The sequence below is a fragment of the Eretmochelys imbricata genome, chromosome 7 (genome assembly GCF_965152235.1).
Source record: "Eretmochelys imbricata isolate rEreImb1 chromosome 7, rEreImb1.hap1, whole genome shotgun sequence".
Taxonomy (NCBI): domain Eukaryota; kingdom Metazoa; phylum Chordata; order Testudines; family Cheloniidae; genus Eretmochelys; species Eretmochelys imbricata.
The window spans coordinates 53,633,594-53,651,329 of record NC_135578.1 but is presented as its reverse complement, the minus strand read 5'-3'; the positions used below and the strand labels follow the sequence as shown (position 1 = coordinate 53,651,329).

The 17,736-nt window shown below is 39.6% G+C and overlaps 1 protein-coding gene across 14 annotated transcripts in view; it reads left to right on the top strand.

The window, feature by feature from the left end:
* USP54 (ubiquitin specific peptidase 54) overlaps positions 1 to 17,736 on the top strand; it is a 270,753-nt gene that overhangs the window by 116,917 nt on the left and 136,100 nt on the right. For 13 of the 14 annotated variants that reach the window (XM_077821027.1, XM_077821032.1, XM_077821030.1 and 10 more), the window contains 2 exons: positions 6,567 to 8,061; positions 13,331 to 13,423. In XM_077821027.1, coding sequence (XP_077677153.1) covers positions 7,915 to 8,061; positions 13,331 to 13,423 — 240 coding nt within the window. In that variant the 5' untranslated portion in view covers positions 6,567 to 7,914. The remainder of the gene's footprint in view (positions 1 to 6,566; positions 8,062 to 13,330; positions 13,424 to 17,736) is intronic. The other variant, XM_077821025.1, reaches the window with a different exon arrangement.

Sequence of the window (17,736 nt, the reverse complement as noted above, 5' to 3'; positions counted from 1 at the left end):
GAGCGGGGTCCAGGGCTTGCCCTGCTCCGGCACTCCAGCCACGTAGTGGGGTCAGGGGCTTTCCCCACTCTGTGAGGCTCCCGGAAGCAGCAGCATGTCCCCCTTCCAGCTCCTATGTGTAGGGGCAGCCAGGGGTCTTCGCGCGCTGCCCCCGCCCCAAGTGCCTGCGGACAGGGCCTCCACGTCGGAGCCAGAGGAGGGATATGCTGCTGCTTTTGGGAGCTTCTTGAGGTAAGCGCCACCCAGAGCCTGTACCCCAACCCCCTCCCACACATCAACCCCCTGCCCTGATCCCCCTCCCACCCTCCAAACTGCTTGGTCCCAGCCTGGAGCACTCTTCTGCACCCCAACCCCTCATCCGCAGCCCCACCCCAGAGCCTGTACCCCCAGCCAGAGCCCTCACCACCCCCAGTGCATCCCAACCCTCTGCCCCAGCCTAGAGCCCCCTCCTGCACCCTGATCTCCTCATTTCTGGCCAGACCCCAGAGCCTGCACTCCCAGCTGGAGCACGCATTCCAACCCCCAATTTCGTGTGCATTCATGGCCCGCCATACAATTTCCATACCCAGATGTGGCCCTCGTGCCAAAAAGTTGGCCCACCCTGGTTTAGCATAAGTAGTTAACACATTATAAGCAACCATGCAAGCTGAAGTGGCCTGTTAATATCTTTGTAATAGGACAAAAAAGGGGGATTAGGGGTTACAGATTGTTGTAATAAGCCATAAATCTAATGTCTTTATTAAAACAATGATTTTTAGTGTCTAGCAAGGAATTTAAACTCCCCGGATTATCTTTTGAAGGTGTTGTGCCGGTTTCCTTTGAAGATGAGGACTGAGAGGTCAGATATGGAGTGAAAAGTGTTCGCCCATGGGTGGTCTTGTTTTTTATCATTTTTTTGTGTAAGTTCATTTGATAGCATAGTGATTGTCTGGTTTCACCAACGTAGTTGTTGGGGCATTTAGTGCACTGCATGAGGTACACCACATGTTATGATAGCATGTGTAAGTCCCATGGATCTTGAAAGGTGTGTTGTGGGGGGTATTGATCATCATAGCAGGAGAGAGATATCTTCAGGTTTTGCATCTGTTGTTATGACTGGATCTGGTACTGCTTTGAGTTGGTGAGTCCTGGTCTGTGGGGAGCCTGCTTCTGGTGATGAGGTTGTGTTGTTGTTTGAAGGCCAGAAGAGGAGGGTTGGGAAAGATTTCTTTCAGGAAGTGGTCCCTGTCAAGTGTGGGATGGAATTGTTTGATACCCCATATGAATTGTTGCATGGGGTGGTAAGTGACAACTAGGGATGTGCAGTCAAAGAGTTTTTCATTTTCTGTATTGAAGCAGGTTCTCTCAGGACATTTGGGTGGCCCATTCCATGATGCAATCTACTTACCTGGTGGAGTGTCCTTATTTGGTGGAGGTGGTTTTAAGTGTCTTAAGGTGTGTATTCCAGACTTGCTCCTTGAGCATATTCTATGCTATGTAAGTGCCTGTCTCTGGATAAGATTTTTTGGTGTGTTTGGGGTGATTACTCAATTTGTGAAGGTAAGAGTGGTGATCCATCAGTTTCTTGTACATAATTGTCTGTATGGTTCCATTGCTGAAGCTGATCATGGTGTCCAGGAAGTTGATGCTAGTGTGGGAGTGCTCTAGAGAAAGTTTAATGAATGGGTGGTGGCGGCTGAAATTGTGGTAGAAATATGAGAGAGTTTAGGTCGTCTGTCCAGAGGATTAAAATATCATCGGTGTATCTCAGGTATATCATTGGTTTAGTGGTACATTATCTGAATCGCAAATGAAGATCCTGTTCCTCTCTCACTCCACAATCAAATAAAAGTGCTTTACGTTTTAATTAAAATTTAACATCTCCTTCAATTTAGTTACACTGAAATAACCTGTTGCTCTGAAGCCACCTCCTCTGTTGTTATGGTGGGATTCCATTCCTAAATGTACGTAGTTAAGGGTGTTCATGCAATCTGATTTCCTGACTGGATAAACATCTGTAAGTGCTTTATCACTGAAAGGAGGACTTTCCCACTTGAATGAACTCAGAAGTGAATTTTCACTAAAATGGATTTCCTTTGACATTTCTTTGTTCATTTTACTGTTATGAAAGACATTAAATAAGGGCTTCCTCTCTCATAAATTTTTTTCTGCTTTTCAGTGAAATCATTCATGATCATTGTTATTGCATTGCAAAATCAAGTGGTGGTCGGATATGGGTTAAAAGGGCACAAAAACACACTTTTAAATGGGGAAAGAGGAAGATTTACTGACTGCGAACACATGCAAAGTAACCAAACTTAAGTTTTTGTCTGTTTCTGTTATGAAACTTGGAGGTCCTTTAAATAACCGCAGCTCTCACCTCATTATTTACTAATGTCATCACAAACTTCAGTGGTTTTAGCCATGTGTAGTGATAAGATTGAAGCATCCATCTTGCTAACTTGGCTGTTGTAATTAAGCCCAGGGCCAGGGCTTTTTCTTCAAGCAGTGGCAAGGAACTTGTGGTATACTGTGTGGAGAGATTTGTGACATGACTGAGCTTAATACAGCAAGCCCAGGGATCAAGACCCTAGACAGGGAGACACCACCATTTCCAATCTTGAGGAGGATGTCAGTAATATGTTCATCATCAGAGGGGGGATAAAACCCCAAGTCAGTATTTAAGTTTAGTTCTGTTAGTATCAATGGCTGATTTACCAAGTGGATGTGAACAAAGAGCAACTTAAATTTTTCTGCGGCAAATGTCTTTAAGAGCACTCTATGCTCTCTCGTTCTCTCTTGCTCTCAGCATGGCTGTCAACGTCGTGTTTCTTCAGGCCAGAAGAATGTGCTGAAATTGTTCTGTGGATGAACTGCCAGAGGTACTATACGAGTAGTGTCCCTGGTATTCTCTTGCATATTGAGCATGGCTCTGTGATTCAGAGTACATGTTCCCCAAGTAGAGAATTTGACAGATAACACAGAGATTAAATCTCTGATGGGGGACCTCTAGAGCCATTCTGGATTTCCATTTGTCATGTTTTTTGTAGAATCATAGGACTGGAAGGGACCTTGAGAGGTCATCTAGTCCAGTCCCCTGCACTCATGGCAGGACTAAGTATTATCTAGACCATTCCCGACAGGTGTTTGTCTAACCTGCTCTTAAAAATCTCCAGTGATGGAGAGTCCGTAATCTCCCTAGGCAATTTATTTCAGTATTGTTTACCATTTGTATCTGTGACCTTTTTCTAACAACAGTTGCTGGATTAATCGGCCTTTGATTGTCAGAAGTTCTGTGTGGGCCACTTGTAGCTTATTCCAGTCACTACTAAAACAGTAAACAAAATGCACATATTTTAAAACTTTTATAGGCTTCCTTCATAAATTTGGTGTCTACTGTAACATGTTGGGTACCATAGCTGATGCCCTTGCTACATTCTTGGCAATCTTTGAGTCAGACCTGGCACTTTTCTAGTTTGATCCTATCTGTGTAGTAATGGTTTTGCTAGCAAAAAGTCAACTCTAGATTTTATCTGTGAGAGCAGCTCTGATAATGCTTATCTTTTTGATTTCAAACTCTGTTTGCTGGAGTCCTGCCAATATGTCACTAGCCCATAGAGTAGAATGTAGCTTCTGAATCTATCATCTGATTTTTGATTGTGCTTGGATATTTTAAAATGATGAGAGAAGCATAAAGCTGGAATTGTTGAGAACCTGTAGCACTGAAATGCTGCAAAGCTCTGGAAATCCTATTAGCAATACAGTCATGGGGTAGTCTATTACATTGTTAGAAAGCTGTTGCATTTTGTATTTTCTTGATATGGGTGTAGAATCTTACTGCTTTTTTAAGGGGAAGTAATATATGGAAATGTTTTTTCTTGCTGAAAATGAATGGCATGTTTTCAGAGATTTATAATAAATGTGTATGTTCTCTGGGGCCTCTGCCTTATATCAGAATGTTGCCTTGACTTGACTTCAGCGAAGAAAACTGCTATGGCTGGGACTGTTTACAAGATGGCACTCTGTTTAGGAGAAGAAAAAACAAACTCTGTGGAACACCTGAATCTGTTAAAAGGGACACTGCTAACATCCTTCCTTTCCTTTTCCAGAGTGTTGTGGTTAATGGGTTAGTGTGTGTATGTAGATATATATGTTGGGATTGGAACTTTTGCTGATGGTTCTGCAATGGGTGAATTGCTATCAAAAATGGTGGAAGCAATGGCTCTACCCTGGTGCGTGGTGGGGTTGGTTTTTTTTTTTTGGAATTACAGTGAAATTTTAAATAAATCCTTTTTTCTTTAGTGTGGAGCAGAGGAGGTAGGTGAATGGGAACCTGTAAATAGGGTGACCAGATGTCCCGATTTTACAGGGAGAGTCCCGATTTTGGGGTCTTTTTCTTTTATAGGCTCCTATTATCCCCCACCCCGTCCCCGTTTTTCACATTTGCTCTCTGGTCACCCTACCTGTAAATGAGACTAGAGAGTGTTGTCTCAAACCTTTGGAAAGTTCAATTTAGCTAGAATTCCATTCTGAGGACATTTGAATTACAAAATTTAAAGTGAAAAGAAAAGGAGTACTTGTGGCACCTTAGAGACTAACCAATTTATTTGAGCATGAGCTTTCGTGAGCTACAGCTCACTTCATCAGATACAAGTTTTTTCATGCAGTTGATAGATTTCCACTCCATACGGCTAAATGCAGTGCCTTGCATAATGACAGGTTTCAGAGTAACAGCCGTGTTAGTCTGTATTCGCAAAAAGAAAAGGAGTACTTGTGGCACCTTAGAGACTAACCAATTTATTTGAGCATGAGCTTTCCTAACACGGCTGTTACTCTGAAACCTGTCAAAATTTAAAGTGTGGCTATGTTTTGCAAAGTGGCAATGTAAGATGGTGATATTTTTCTCAACAGATCTTTTCCTTGTGTACATTCACAGACATAGCTGTTTAATGATATAAATGAGTCTTTATTGCTTTCTTATTCCTGTTAACTCTGTACAGTCAGCATAGTTAAGAGAGATCAAACTGAGTTTATTCCATCTCGTGCAACAGTAATAGAATGGAATGTAAATAAACCAATTGGCTAAACCTGTACAAATCTTGTGAGGGCAATGGGCATTCAAAAGTGTTGCTAAGACTTTACTTGGTGTGCGAAATCTTTATATTTTGTGGAGACATGCAAAATGGGAAGAGCCCAGCTTGACTTTCTGATCCCAGGATGAGTTTACAATGTTAGCAGCTAACAAAATGCCCTTATGGAATAGCTGAACCCATTTGATCTGGAAACAACTGATGTACAATAAATTTGGAACCTCACAATGACTGTTTTGTAGCAATCCTACTTTAATAACCCTGCTTTAAGATGAAAACAAAAGTCCAATAAATATTTCTTAGGTGTTTGCTCACTGAATTTGTTGGCACTGTGCCCTTCTGGATTCACCCTTCAGACTTTCAAACTCCTAATTGCAGGTATTGTGGGAAAGAGTGGGGAGGGGTGCCTTTCTTCATTTTCTTTTGTGAGAATTACATCATCACTATTCTGCATGAGTTGAGTCATTCCAAATAGCACTCTGGTCTTTGTTGATGCTCAAGCCTGGCCAGTATATCTATCACAGGCAGGGATGGTTTACAAAGATCCATAAGTGAATGCTGGAAACTGAACTATCCCAAGTGATTTTGGCTGATAGTTCATTAAGGCCTTGAGCAAAGAGAGGAGTTGATATTTGAAGTTGCTTTGAAATGATTCCTATACACCTTTCAGCATTTAGGAATGCTGCACAACCGGCTTGATGTTGTTCTGTGTGTTAAACTCTCAGGAGTAGGATTTAATGGTTAGAGCATGGGACTGTAAACCAGGACTACTCTCCTGTAAAACAGAGAGATTTACCTACTTCACAGGGGTAGGCAAATATTTGTATTATACATATTTGTAAAGCACTATTAGATCCTCAGGTAAGTCTAATAGAAGTGCAAAAAATTACTCTTAGAAAGGAATGGGTGTGTGAGGCTCATACAGAGATTGCTTCTTTAGGTATTTGTGAAATTCTAGCTATGTTTTGATGGTAAGAAAGAGGTTTATAGTTAAGGGCATTCTCAATTATCTAAGAAGTAAAAATAACCACCATCAATTTTTTCCCCCTAATATATGGAGTCTGACTGCTTCTCTTTGTGTAGTACAGTGTTGCTGTACTCTTGAATCAGATCATGTGTTATAATGCCATTTGGCTTACATTTAGCTAGTTCTTGATGGTATTGATTTATAGGTTATGTGGGAGAATACTACAGAAACCCCTGTAATGTCAGTAGAAAAACTAATTAGCTAACTACTTTCACAGTATGGCTGTGACATAAATACAGGTGGACTTATTACATTAGAACTTAGTGTGCAAAAGGTTTTTCTCATAAATCCTTGAAATAGTATTCCTGAAGGACCATGCCCATTATTCATGCCATGTGGGTAAGAATAGAATTTCTCAGAGATGAGAATTGTTTTCCACATTTCCTCATGTATTAGGACTAAATGATTGTTTAAATTCACTCATGAAAAGTGCATCTTCCTCTTAATGGTTCTTTTCTTTCTATTTGTAGGCTCTCAGTGTCATTTGGAAGATGGCTTCCACCATATCTGGATTAAATTCCTTGTCCTGCAGATGACTAGCATCTTCTCTAAATAAGAAAGTGGGAGAATATTCTGCTCTGACAAAGGCATTCTGAACAATAACTCCACGAGGAAATGCAGCTACGTTTCCATGCCCTCTTGCCCAGGTTTAGCACTGCTGCAAAGCCCCAAATCCAGATGAGACAATCCCCTCTTCCAAAGTGTAAACATGATTTTATAATACTATAAATATGCATATATAAATATAGTTTGTATTTTTTCAAGATCTTTGTTAGAAACTGGCTAATTTGACACTTCAAGGGGTATGTGCTAAGAATGATGTGCTGTAGCCTATTCATATAAAATTGTATGTAGCTTTAAAAAATATTAAAATTAACTTCACCCTTACATCATATTTCATCCATGTTTCCCCATGACACATGCCCACAGGTTCCTCTGCTTCTTGTTCTTAATTTCATTTTGGGGATGTGCTTTTGTATTTTTTGTTTTGTTTCAAAAGGTTCTGCATATAGTGGGAGGTGAGGCAACACTGGTCTTGGCAGAACACCACAAAACCAAGAGAGTAATTACATGACGCAAGCCTTTGATTATTTTTTTCTCTGTAAAACTTGCTGGCACGGCTGGGCATTCCAGTTGCAAAAGAAGGAACAGGAGAAGAAACTTCTAAAGATCTGCATGGAGAGTTAGAAGAACTTTTCTGTTAAAGTTTTACTACCTAAAATAAAAGCACTTCCCAGTGCAATTCTGGAATCTTTTTCATCCCTCTCAGAACTGAAGTTATCTTTTCACCACTCCCATTAGAAGCAAGGCTTTATTTTGTTTTTGGCAGGCTTGCCTTTTTACTAGTTGTGTTGCTCTATGTTCTGTGGGAGGATTATAAAAGTATTAACAGAAGTCTTACATTTTGCTTGTCCTGGACCCTGCTGGACTTCAGCAATTACACTGTCTTCTAGAGAGTTCTGTTGAAGTGACAGCCTGTTCAGAAGAAGGATGTAACAGCAAAGCAGTTGCACTTGAAAGACCATGGATTCCTTCGTTTTGCTTGCTTCTGTTCTGTTGCCTACAAAGCATCATCATCCCTATATCATCAGCTGATGAATGATAGCATCCAGTGCTGGATTTAAAATAAATATATATAGCTAACTCATGAGTTCCATGTGTACACATTGAAGAAGAAATTTTGTTTAAACTGTATTTTAAGAGGATTGGATTGTACTGCTCAATTTTCACTTTGGGTAAAGGATCTTGTCCAGTGAAGACTTTCAGTCAAACAGAGATACAAAAGCCTTCTTCATATTATAGAACTAAATGTGAAAGATGTCTTTGAAAAGGACTTATTTTTCTGTTGGACGGGGTGGCGTGCAGGGGATGTTTACTCCACGTAGTACAACTTCCATAGCACCCAGTAAGGGCCTCAGCAATGAACCGGGACAGAATAGCTGCTTCTTGAATAGTGCTTTACAGGTAAGGATGCGGTATACAGCTTGTCTGTCTTTGTAGTTCACCTTTTCTATTTGCTTTATATTCTTATTGTTGCTAACTTGTTCTTCTAGGCTCTGTCTACACAACAAATACAACCAAATTAGGGGACTTTTGCAACACCATTGTCTCCAGATAGAATACAGGTTTCAGAGTAGCAGCCGTGTTAGTCTCTATCTGCAAAAAGAAAAGGAGGACTTGTGGCACCTTAGAGACTAACAAATACAGTTCTACCTTGTAGTGTAGATTAACTGTGTTCCATAACTGGGCTAAAGCCCTAGACTTTCCAAGACAAAAGTATATTAAAGGGGTACAGTTAATTTAAAAATTACACTTCTGTCTGAATTTTTTAATTTAAAATGAATAAAACTGAAGGATTAGAGAAACCTCCTTTTTCATTTTTTATGTTCAATTTTGTGTGGTGCACCAGTCAATTATTCCTTTTGTTTAAATGGGTTTTCACACAGCAACAGGAGAAGAAAAATATTTGTAAGAAATAGGAAACTGATTTTGAAACCACAAAAATTGGCAGGGCTTCTGGCAAGTCTAGTTCCTGAAACTGATTAATTTTTTTTAAATAACTAGATTCAGTTGATAGCGTCCATTTAAAATCCCTTTTGTATAGTCTGTATTCTTCGACTCTTGAATTAGAGATCACAGGCTGGTGACTTGATGAGAGAAGTACTGACTTTTCGTCTATGGGAGTTCAGTTTGAGTGAAATAAGTTCGGATCATAGTTCATGTCCAGCTATCATTCTTTAACTCATGTGAGATGAAGAAATGTTCTTGCCCAGAACTGCCTTCAATTCTCTAAAGGAGATATTCCTTCCAGGTCAAGCCTAGGTCAGAAGTTAAGTTCTTAGTGGATTTATATATGTAATACAATTATTTGCATTGTGACCACTTATACACTATGAATGCCAGTCTTCTGGACTTAGTTCTTGTTGGAAGGTGTTCCTTAAGGCCCTGTCTGTACATCAGCTACAGTTAATTTTGGGGACACAGTTTCAGCACAGTTAAATTGCAGTATGGGTAGGACCTAAATGACAATTTACTTAGCATATCAAGGATTGAAAATTTCACTGGCCTGAGATCCAAGATTTGCCATATTAAATTCTGATCCCATGCCAAAGAAGTTGTGTGATAAGACACTCTGCTTGAACTCAGGAAATGTGCTTCCTGCTTCTGTGCCACAGACTTCCTATGTGACCTTGGCTAAATTACTTAATTTCTCTGAGCCTCAGTTCCCCCATCTGTAAAAAGGAGATATTTCCTTCCTAGAATCATAGGATTAGGGTTGGAAGAGACCTCAGGAGGTCATCTAGTCCAACCCCCTGCTCAAAGCAGGACCAACACCTTTTCCTCTTACCTTTTGTCTATTCTTTTTAAATTACATTCTCTTTGGGGCAGAGACTCTCCCTTACTATATGTTTTGTGGCTATCACAATGGGGCCCTAATCTCATCTGGCAACTCTAGATATTACTGTAGTACAAACAAATAATATAGGTGGAAGGTCTAGTGAATAGTTTACGGGCCTAATATCCTATGAAATACCAGGGCTCAAAACAAATGGAATCTAGCACTGGAAAGATGAAATTACCAGTGGCATATATTTCCATTTCTTTTGGGTCATGAGATTTTGTACATTAAATTTGTAAAGCACTAATTACTGTCTTCCTCACCAAATTTCAATTCTCACCCGATTTTAGTGCTTGCTTGGTATCTAATGAACTGCTTGATGCTGTACAGCAGTCTGAAAACTTGGGATCCTATCCTTCAAATAGCATACTCTGTTAATCTTTAAACTCTAATTGGTCAAAAGAGATTGGATGCTAAAAATATTGAAGTGGGTTATAAAAAGGAAGATGGTAATCAGAATGACACCAGATTTTAAAGCTGTATCTCATATTTCATTAAAATAGTGTCTTCGATATTTTTATTGTGGAATGTTAAATTTGTAAAATGTAAACTTAAATCTGAGAGACTGTTTGAATTATTGCTGCTGCTTATGATATAGGTAGTTCCTGTTTTTACATTTGAGAGGAGCAACAATTACCTCATGCAGTTAAATTTAAAAAAAATACTGGATTCTTTCCTAAATGCAATATTTTCTCCCCTTTGTTCAGTCTGACATAGCTCTTCTTGAGTTTTGTATGTCATGAGGAGCAGCAAAGATTTCCACAGTCTCACAGGAAGAGCTACAACTCAAGTACAAATATTAACTTTTACGTTTTGAACTTTTGGGAAGCTTCACAAATTTAATAACAAATACAATACAGGCAAGCTAGGCCTATGGGCTACAATATATAATAAAAACATATAAGAAAAAATACAGGGTAGATTTCATTTAAATCAAATTGATTTAAATCATGATTTAAATCACTAGTCAGGAAGACTCAATTTAATCATGATTTTCTACATAAAAGTGCATTCTTGGTGGTGGTGGTTATAACCTTAATTCATATTCTTCACAACTCAGAGATAGATGTAGGGGGTTTCATTTCTAGAAGGTACACACTATACATTTTTAAACAGTGATTTATTCTGAAAACTTTTCAGATTAGTTTTACAGCTATATCAGAAAATGAATGATTGTTTGGTTATTTCATATACCAAAGGTAATTGAAGCAGATATTTATGAAGTCATTGGGAGGTGAACTATCTCCAATTCAACAGGTTACTCATTAATATTTGGAGGATTTTCTTGACAGGTTGTATTAGGAGGAGAACATCACCAGGCAGACATTTTAAATTGTTTTATTTAACTAAAACAACATTAAGTATTCTGGATTTTTTTCTTCAACAGCAAACATACAATATTTTAACAAAACAAGCATATGTCCTTTCTCACATTTGTCTCCTGACTTCTTCTTGTCCAAATCTATACCGCCCCCAACAATCTTCTATTCATTGAACTTTTTGAAACTTTGCACTTTTAGAGAGGTAAGGGATTGACTCTGTGTACACAAATTTGCAGAGGGACAATAGAGTTGTCTGTTATTTCTTACCTCTGTATATTTATTTAAAAACATTTTTGCTGTTAACAAGCATGTTATCTCTGGAGACACAAATCCACAGTTTGAGAACTGCAAAACTAAGCATCTCTGATGGTATCTTCTAGACTGAGCATGGAGTCTATATAGAAAGATTTACCTAAATAATCTATGCAGAAGCCTGTGGAACCCCGCAAAATTGGGTCCCTAATCCATGAACTATTGGAACTCATTTACAAAACTTTTTTTAAACATTACATGAATATATTGTCTTATACTATAGAATTAGAATTTATAATCCATATTCCATGATGAGATATCTTTGGGCTATAAAGTACCTTAATTAAAACTATATTTAGATAGGTTTTTTTCCTCAAAAAGCATTTTATCAAAAAAAAATCTGATTTAAATAAAACAGATATTTTAAAAAATCATTGATTTTTATCCACCCTGAAAAAATGCTTTTACACTTGTAAACTTGTGCTCTAAGTTCCATTACTTAACAAATTGCCAGGACTGGAATCACTTTGGGAGACCAGGATCAATAAACTTTTCCAGCAAGTTATCCTTGGTCAGCAACCAAAAAGAAAATGTACACTGCCTGTGCATATGCTGTGGAAGCATTTAGTCAGTTAAATGCACAATGCAATTTGGGTCGAGTTTCTTTTAGCACACTGCCTTAAAGATACTGCTTCTTGATGTTGGATATTGAGTGCTGGGTGTACACTAAGGCCCAATTAATATTAGTTGAAATTAAGCTAGTTATCAACAATCATATTTATTTATAATTATTGTTATACTGTATAATGTCTTTAGTCAGAGATTGAAAACATTCAGAAAGGTTAATATTATCACAGTTTTTCAGAGGTGGACGCTGAGACACAGAAGTTAAGTGATTTGCCCAAGGTCACTGTTTCAGTGGTAGAGCAGGGAAGAAAACCCAGTTCTAACTTTTATCTAATTTTGCCTATAATTTAACCTATATGCTAGCAACAACCAATTGTAAACACTCTTGACGCTAACACATGATAGTAAATACCATGATTTCTATGCGGGGGGGGGGGGAATACCCATCCACATTGATCAGGGCTAGAACATTTCCAGTAGCAACTGTGTGTAAATATGATTGTTGCTAGTTTGATTTCAGCTGCAGTGGAGATAGAACAATACTGTTTTGGCCAGTAAGAGCCAGTTTATCTGTGCAGCAGCCACTCATAGAGTAATGGGTCTTTAGTTCTTCCAGCCAGAGTGTTGGGGCTAAGATGAAATGCTGAACAAAGGGTAAGTAATTTATAGGTCACCACAACCAGAACATTAGGACTGACAAATTATTAAACAGTTTTTCCTGTGAAGAGTATACATCCTTCAGAGTGCCCACATTGCTTGCAGACAGGTTCTGTAGTTGGTCAGCAAACTCATGCGGGGAAAAACAGGAGAAAGAAGTCTCTGGGAATTGGAAGAAAGACCATCCCATCATTTTGGTGACAATGATTAATTTTTTTTAGATTAGATTTTCTTAGGCTATGTCTGCACTCCCACTTCTGTCGGTAAAACTTTGATCCGTCAGGGGTGTAGAAAAAACCCCCACCGTCCTGACAGACACAAGTTTCACCGGCAGACTTGGTGGTGTGGACAGCTGGAGAGCTCTCTACATAGAGCGGCTACGTGGGAGACGTTCCAGCAGCACAGCTGAAGCAGTACAGCTGTGCTGCTGTAAGGTCTATAGTGTAGACGTAACCTGAATCTCCTGTTATCTAATGCCATTATATTACTCACTTTCCAGCATGGAAACTCAGCTGCATCTACTAAAATTGGGAATATGTCCATAAATATGCTGACAGAAAAGGAGTATGCAAGCAATACAGTGTAGTATTAGCCCCTTTTCTCCCTAGAACTGTAAACTCAAAACACCTGAGTCTCCGCCTGCCCATCTTGTGGCTGAGCAATTCCATAGCAAAAGGCTTGAAGATTTAAAAGCGTGTTATGGGATCTGAATCCACCCCAGGAGAATTACAGCCTTAGTTAAGCGTGTGAGAGAGATGCTGAGGGATGTTCTGTTGGACAGCATGGGTAGTAAACTAGTATCTATAACTGGAAACACGTAGGGCAAGAAAAATGAAAGGCATGTCTTGTTAATGAATAGTTTCAATGCATGAATGCTTTTTGGAAATATTTGGATTGTATAATTTTAGTTAAAATCTTGTGCAAGATTTTCCTATTCAGATTAATAAAATAACCTGTGCTTCCTTTTGCTTTACAGGTTCTTTGGCACCTGGATATCTTCCGTCGCAGCTTCCGACAGATCACGACGCACAAGTGCATGGGAGATTCTTGCATTTTTTGTGCTCTTAAGGTAAGAGATGGGAGCAAAAAAAGAAAAACAGTTTGGAAAAATTGGAATTTTTTAACAGAGATTGTATTTGTGGCTTGCATTTAGTTAACCATTGACACAGCGACTGGTGAGAAGGAAAGTAAATCTACTTAGATGCAGGCTGCAGAGAGTCATAAGATATAATGCCATACCTTCAGGATATTCAGCCAATGGGTTGTGAGAATGTCATGTTTCTGTCTTGAGTTTCCTCCATTAAATGTGTAATTACTCTCTATCCTTCTGCTAATGGAGTTCTACATGAAGCTGACAGGAGCCTCCATCTTATGTGAATAGTTTAATTAATTTCTCAAACTCAGTTGTATTTTCTAATTTGACTTTTTGATTTATAATTATTATTCTCAGCATAGTCAGTGTCCTCCTCAGTACCTGCCAAGAGGCTTCTCTCACCAGCCTTATGAGTATTAAGAATATAGTACACACCTTTAGGGAACCTGTTCACAGACACTATTATTAAACCTATTTCACAAGAGGAGAAACAGGTAGTTAAATATCATAGACATGGGCATGGGAGTAAGGAATTCTGGATTCAGATGTTGGTTCTGACACTAACTGGCTTTGTAACCTTGAGTAAATTACTTAGGCCTACATTTGCAAATGTGTCTTAATTTTGGAAGCCTCCAGTTTTGGGTGTCCAGCTTGAGATGCTTGGTTTGCTGAGAACCCACAACTCCAATTAAAGTCAATAGAAGCAACGGACGTTCAGGACCTCTACGAATCAGGAAAATTAGTCGACATACTTGAAAATGTATACTGCAGCCTCCCTGAGTGGCAGTTTCCCCATCTGTAAAAATGGGGCAGTGATATTTACCTAACTGTCCAATTGGTTGAAAGGCCTAAATAAATTAATTGTATTGTGGTAGCACCTGGAGGTCCTAATCCTGTTTTGCTAAGCCCTTTACAGACACATAACAAAACGATGGTCCCTGCTCCAAAGAGCTTACATCCTAAGTATGAGACAACAGATTGGTACAATAAAGTGGCAGGGGGGAGCACAAGGTAACAGTGAGATTATAATAAGTGAAACAGGCAGTAATCCCAGTATGCTAGCTATCTAACCATTTTTGAGTGACTTGTAGGCATCATGGCAGAGACAAGTTTAAAGGATGAATTTGAAGGAGGGTAGTATATTGGCATGGTGGATTTTTACAGAAGGGAACTCCCATGCATAGGGACAGCAAGGGAGAAAGCATGATGTCAAATTTTCCATGTGTACATGGACAATGAAAATTTGATATGGAACAGAGGTGAGTGTCAATGGTTCTATACCAGTGGTTTTCAACCTTTTTCAAGACCCCTACAAAATTTCAAATGGCGGTGCAGACTCCTTTGGAAATATTGAACATAGTCTGCAGACTCCCAGTGGTCTACAGGCCACAGTTTGAAACCACTGCTCTGTGAGAGGACGTAGGTAGAACTTGGCTAAGCCATGAGGAGTGGCACATAGTTTGTGATTATGGAGGAAAGAGGGAGTCATTGGAGGGACAAAAAGGAGGAGGTGATGTGATTAAAACAATGAACCAGAAAATAATTGCAGCAGCATTTTGAATGCTCCCTTGAATGCAAGATACGCTATTGTTAAGGCCAGGAAGGGAGGAGGTTTCAGTAGCTGAGGAGCAAGATAATGAAGGCCTGGATGGAAGTTGCAACTGTGTGGATTGAGTGGAAAGGCCGAATATTAGAGATGTTTTATAGGAAGAAGTGGCAAGATTTGGACACGGCATGGATGTATGGGATTAGAGAGAAAGCTGAGTTGAAGATGATAGATTATGGCCCTGAGGGACAAGGAGGATGGTGGTGAGGTCTGTGGTAACCAAGAATGAGAGGACGGAAGAGGGCTTAAGGGAAAAGATCAAGGAATTAAGTTTTGTCTGCGCTGAGTTTTAAGCTAACAGCAGGACTTCACAAGGAGAAATCAAATTCAGGGTGAGACTTTAGTTTGAATAAAAGTGGCTCCAAAATGGAGCTCTGAGTTATCAGTGTAAAGATTATAGTTGGACATGTTTTTGAATGAGGTCACCAAGAGAGACTGTGTAAAGAGAGAAGAAGAGGGGAATACTGAATATTGGACTGTGGATGAAGAGGATCCTCTGAAGGAAACATGGAATGATTAGAGAAGTAGGAGAACCAGGAGAGGAAAGAGTCATGCAAACCAAGGGAAGATGAGTCATCAAGAAGAGTGTGGTTGGCTGGTGTCAAAGGCAGCCGATAGCTCAAGGAGAATAAGGATTTGAGTTTAGTTTACAAAGTAAATGTTTGTGAAGTGTATGGAAGTTCACAATGTTTGTTAAAGCTAGTTAGTGGCAGATGGGAGCCCAAAACTTAAAAGATCTGAGTTTATATCCCTGTGCTTATTCTTAAAAACATGTGGAAAGGCACCACTTGGTCCTCTTCCTCCCATCTTTGTATGATTGAAAATACCTATATTTATGGGTTTCATATCTGAAGTCAATATACATGCTACGTTAACCACAGTCTTTAGCAAGCTTTCATCAGAGCTTTTGCACCATACAGAATTCCAAAATTCTTTCACCCAGTTCAGGAAGCTTACATCCAGTTGGTGCAGTGTTCCTATGCATTATGAAAGCCCGAAGGCAGAGTTAAGAACTCAGCAGAGTTTATGTATTAAACCATTTTTAGTAAGTAAATTATTCCCTCCAAGAAACATCCCTAAATGTAGTTAAAAGCACCAGTACTTGGCAAGAAAGAAAGGGGGGGAGAAAAGAAAAAGGGAGGGGGAATAGAAACTCCAGATTAGATTTAATCCAAGCCAAAATCTTGTAATTGTTTCTCATTCTAAAAACCAGTTCTTCATTGGTGGAATACTGAGTAAGAAATCCTCTTAGGGAACTTTAATGCTAGAGTTGGCCAAGATTCTAATGTATGAAGTAGCACCACTGGGAAGGAAGGAGTGGGTAAGACCAATTCCAACGGCATCCTTCTACTCAGCAAATGTGCAGAGCATGATTTTATGATCACAAACATAATCTTCAGACAAAGAAACAAATACAAAACAACTTGGCAACACCCCCACTCAAAACAATGGCACCTCCTAGACTATGTCATTTTAAGAACAAGGGATATAAGAGATGTCCAAATCATCCGTGTTATGAAAGGAGCCGATGATTGCTGGACTGACCACTCCCTGATGAGGTCAGTAACGTCCATCAGGATTGCACCGAAACATAGAAAGCAATCCAAATCACACAGATGGCAATACAACATCCAAAGACTTCAATCCTCAGTACACCAAGAGAACTTCCAAACACTCCTCAGTGAAAAACTGGCCATACGCAAACCTGGAAATGACAACACAAGTGTCGAAGAAGACTTGGAAGCCCTAAAATAGACCATCCATGAGGTTTGCGAGGAATCCATTGGCTTTGATACCTGCTGCCATCAGGACTGGTTTGACAACAACAACGCTGAGATTACAGCCCTTTTGGACCAGAAGAGAAAAGCTTTCTGCGACTGGCAAAACCAACCACTACCCAGTCAGAAGCAGAGCACTTTCCATCAGCTCAAAGCTGAAGTTCAAAGGACGATCTGAGAAATCAAAAACAAATGGTGGGAGGACAAAGCAAAAGAAATCCAAACATTCCGTGACAGACATGATATGCAGAGCTTTTTTTGTGAGACAAAGACCCTGTATGGACCACGCTCATGTGGCCTCACATCTCCGAGATCAGAAGATGGTAGTGCCGTTCTTAAAGATAACAAATCCATCAAAGAGTGCTGGAAGGAACATCATCAAAAGCTTCTAAATTGAGAATTGACTGTGACTGATGACGCCATTGACTCTATCCCTCAGCACCCAATCTGGGAAACTCTTGCCAACCCACCAACATCTGAAGAGGTCTGCAAAGCAATTAAACAAATGAAAAACAATAAAACACCAGGTCCTGATGGCATACCAGCTGAAGTACTGAAAGTGGGGGGAGAAGCACTGACTAACTAAAAGAAAAGGAGGACTTGTGGCACCTTAGAGACTAACAAATTTATTTGACCATAAGCTTTCGTGAGCTACAGCTCACTTCATTGGATGCATTCAGTGGAAAATACAGTGGGGAGATTTATATACACAGAGAACATGAAACAATGGGTGTTATCATACACACTGTAACGAGAGTGATCAGGTAAGGTGAGCTATTACCAGCAGGAGAGCGGGAGGGAAGAAACCTTTTGTAGTGATAATCAAGATGGGCCATTTCCAGCAGTTGACAAGACCGTCTAAGGAACAGCGTGGGGAGGGGAATAAACATGGGGACCCATCACTC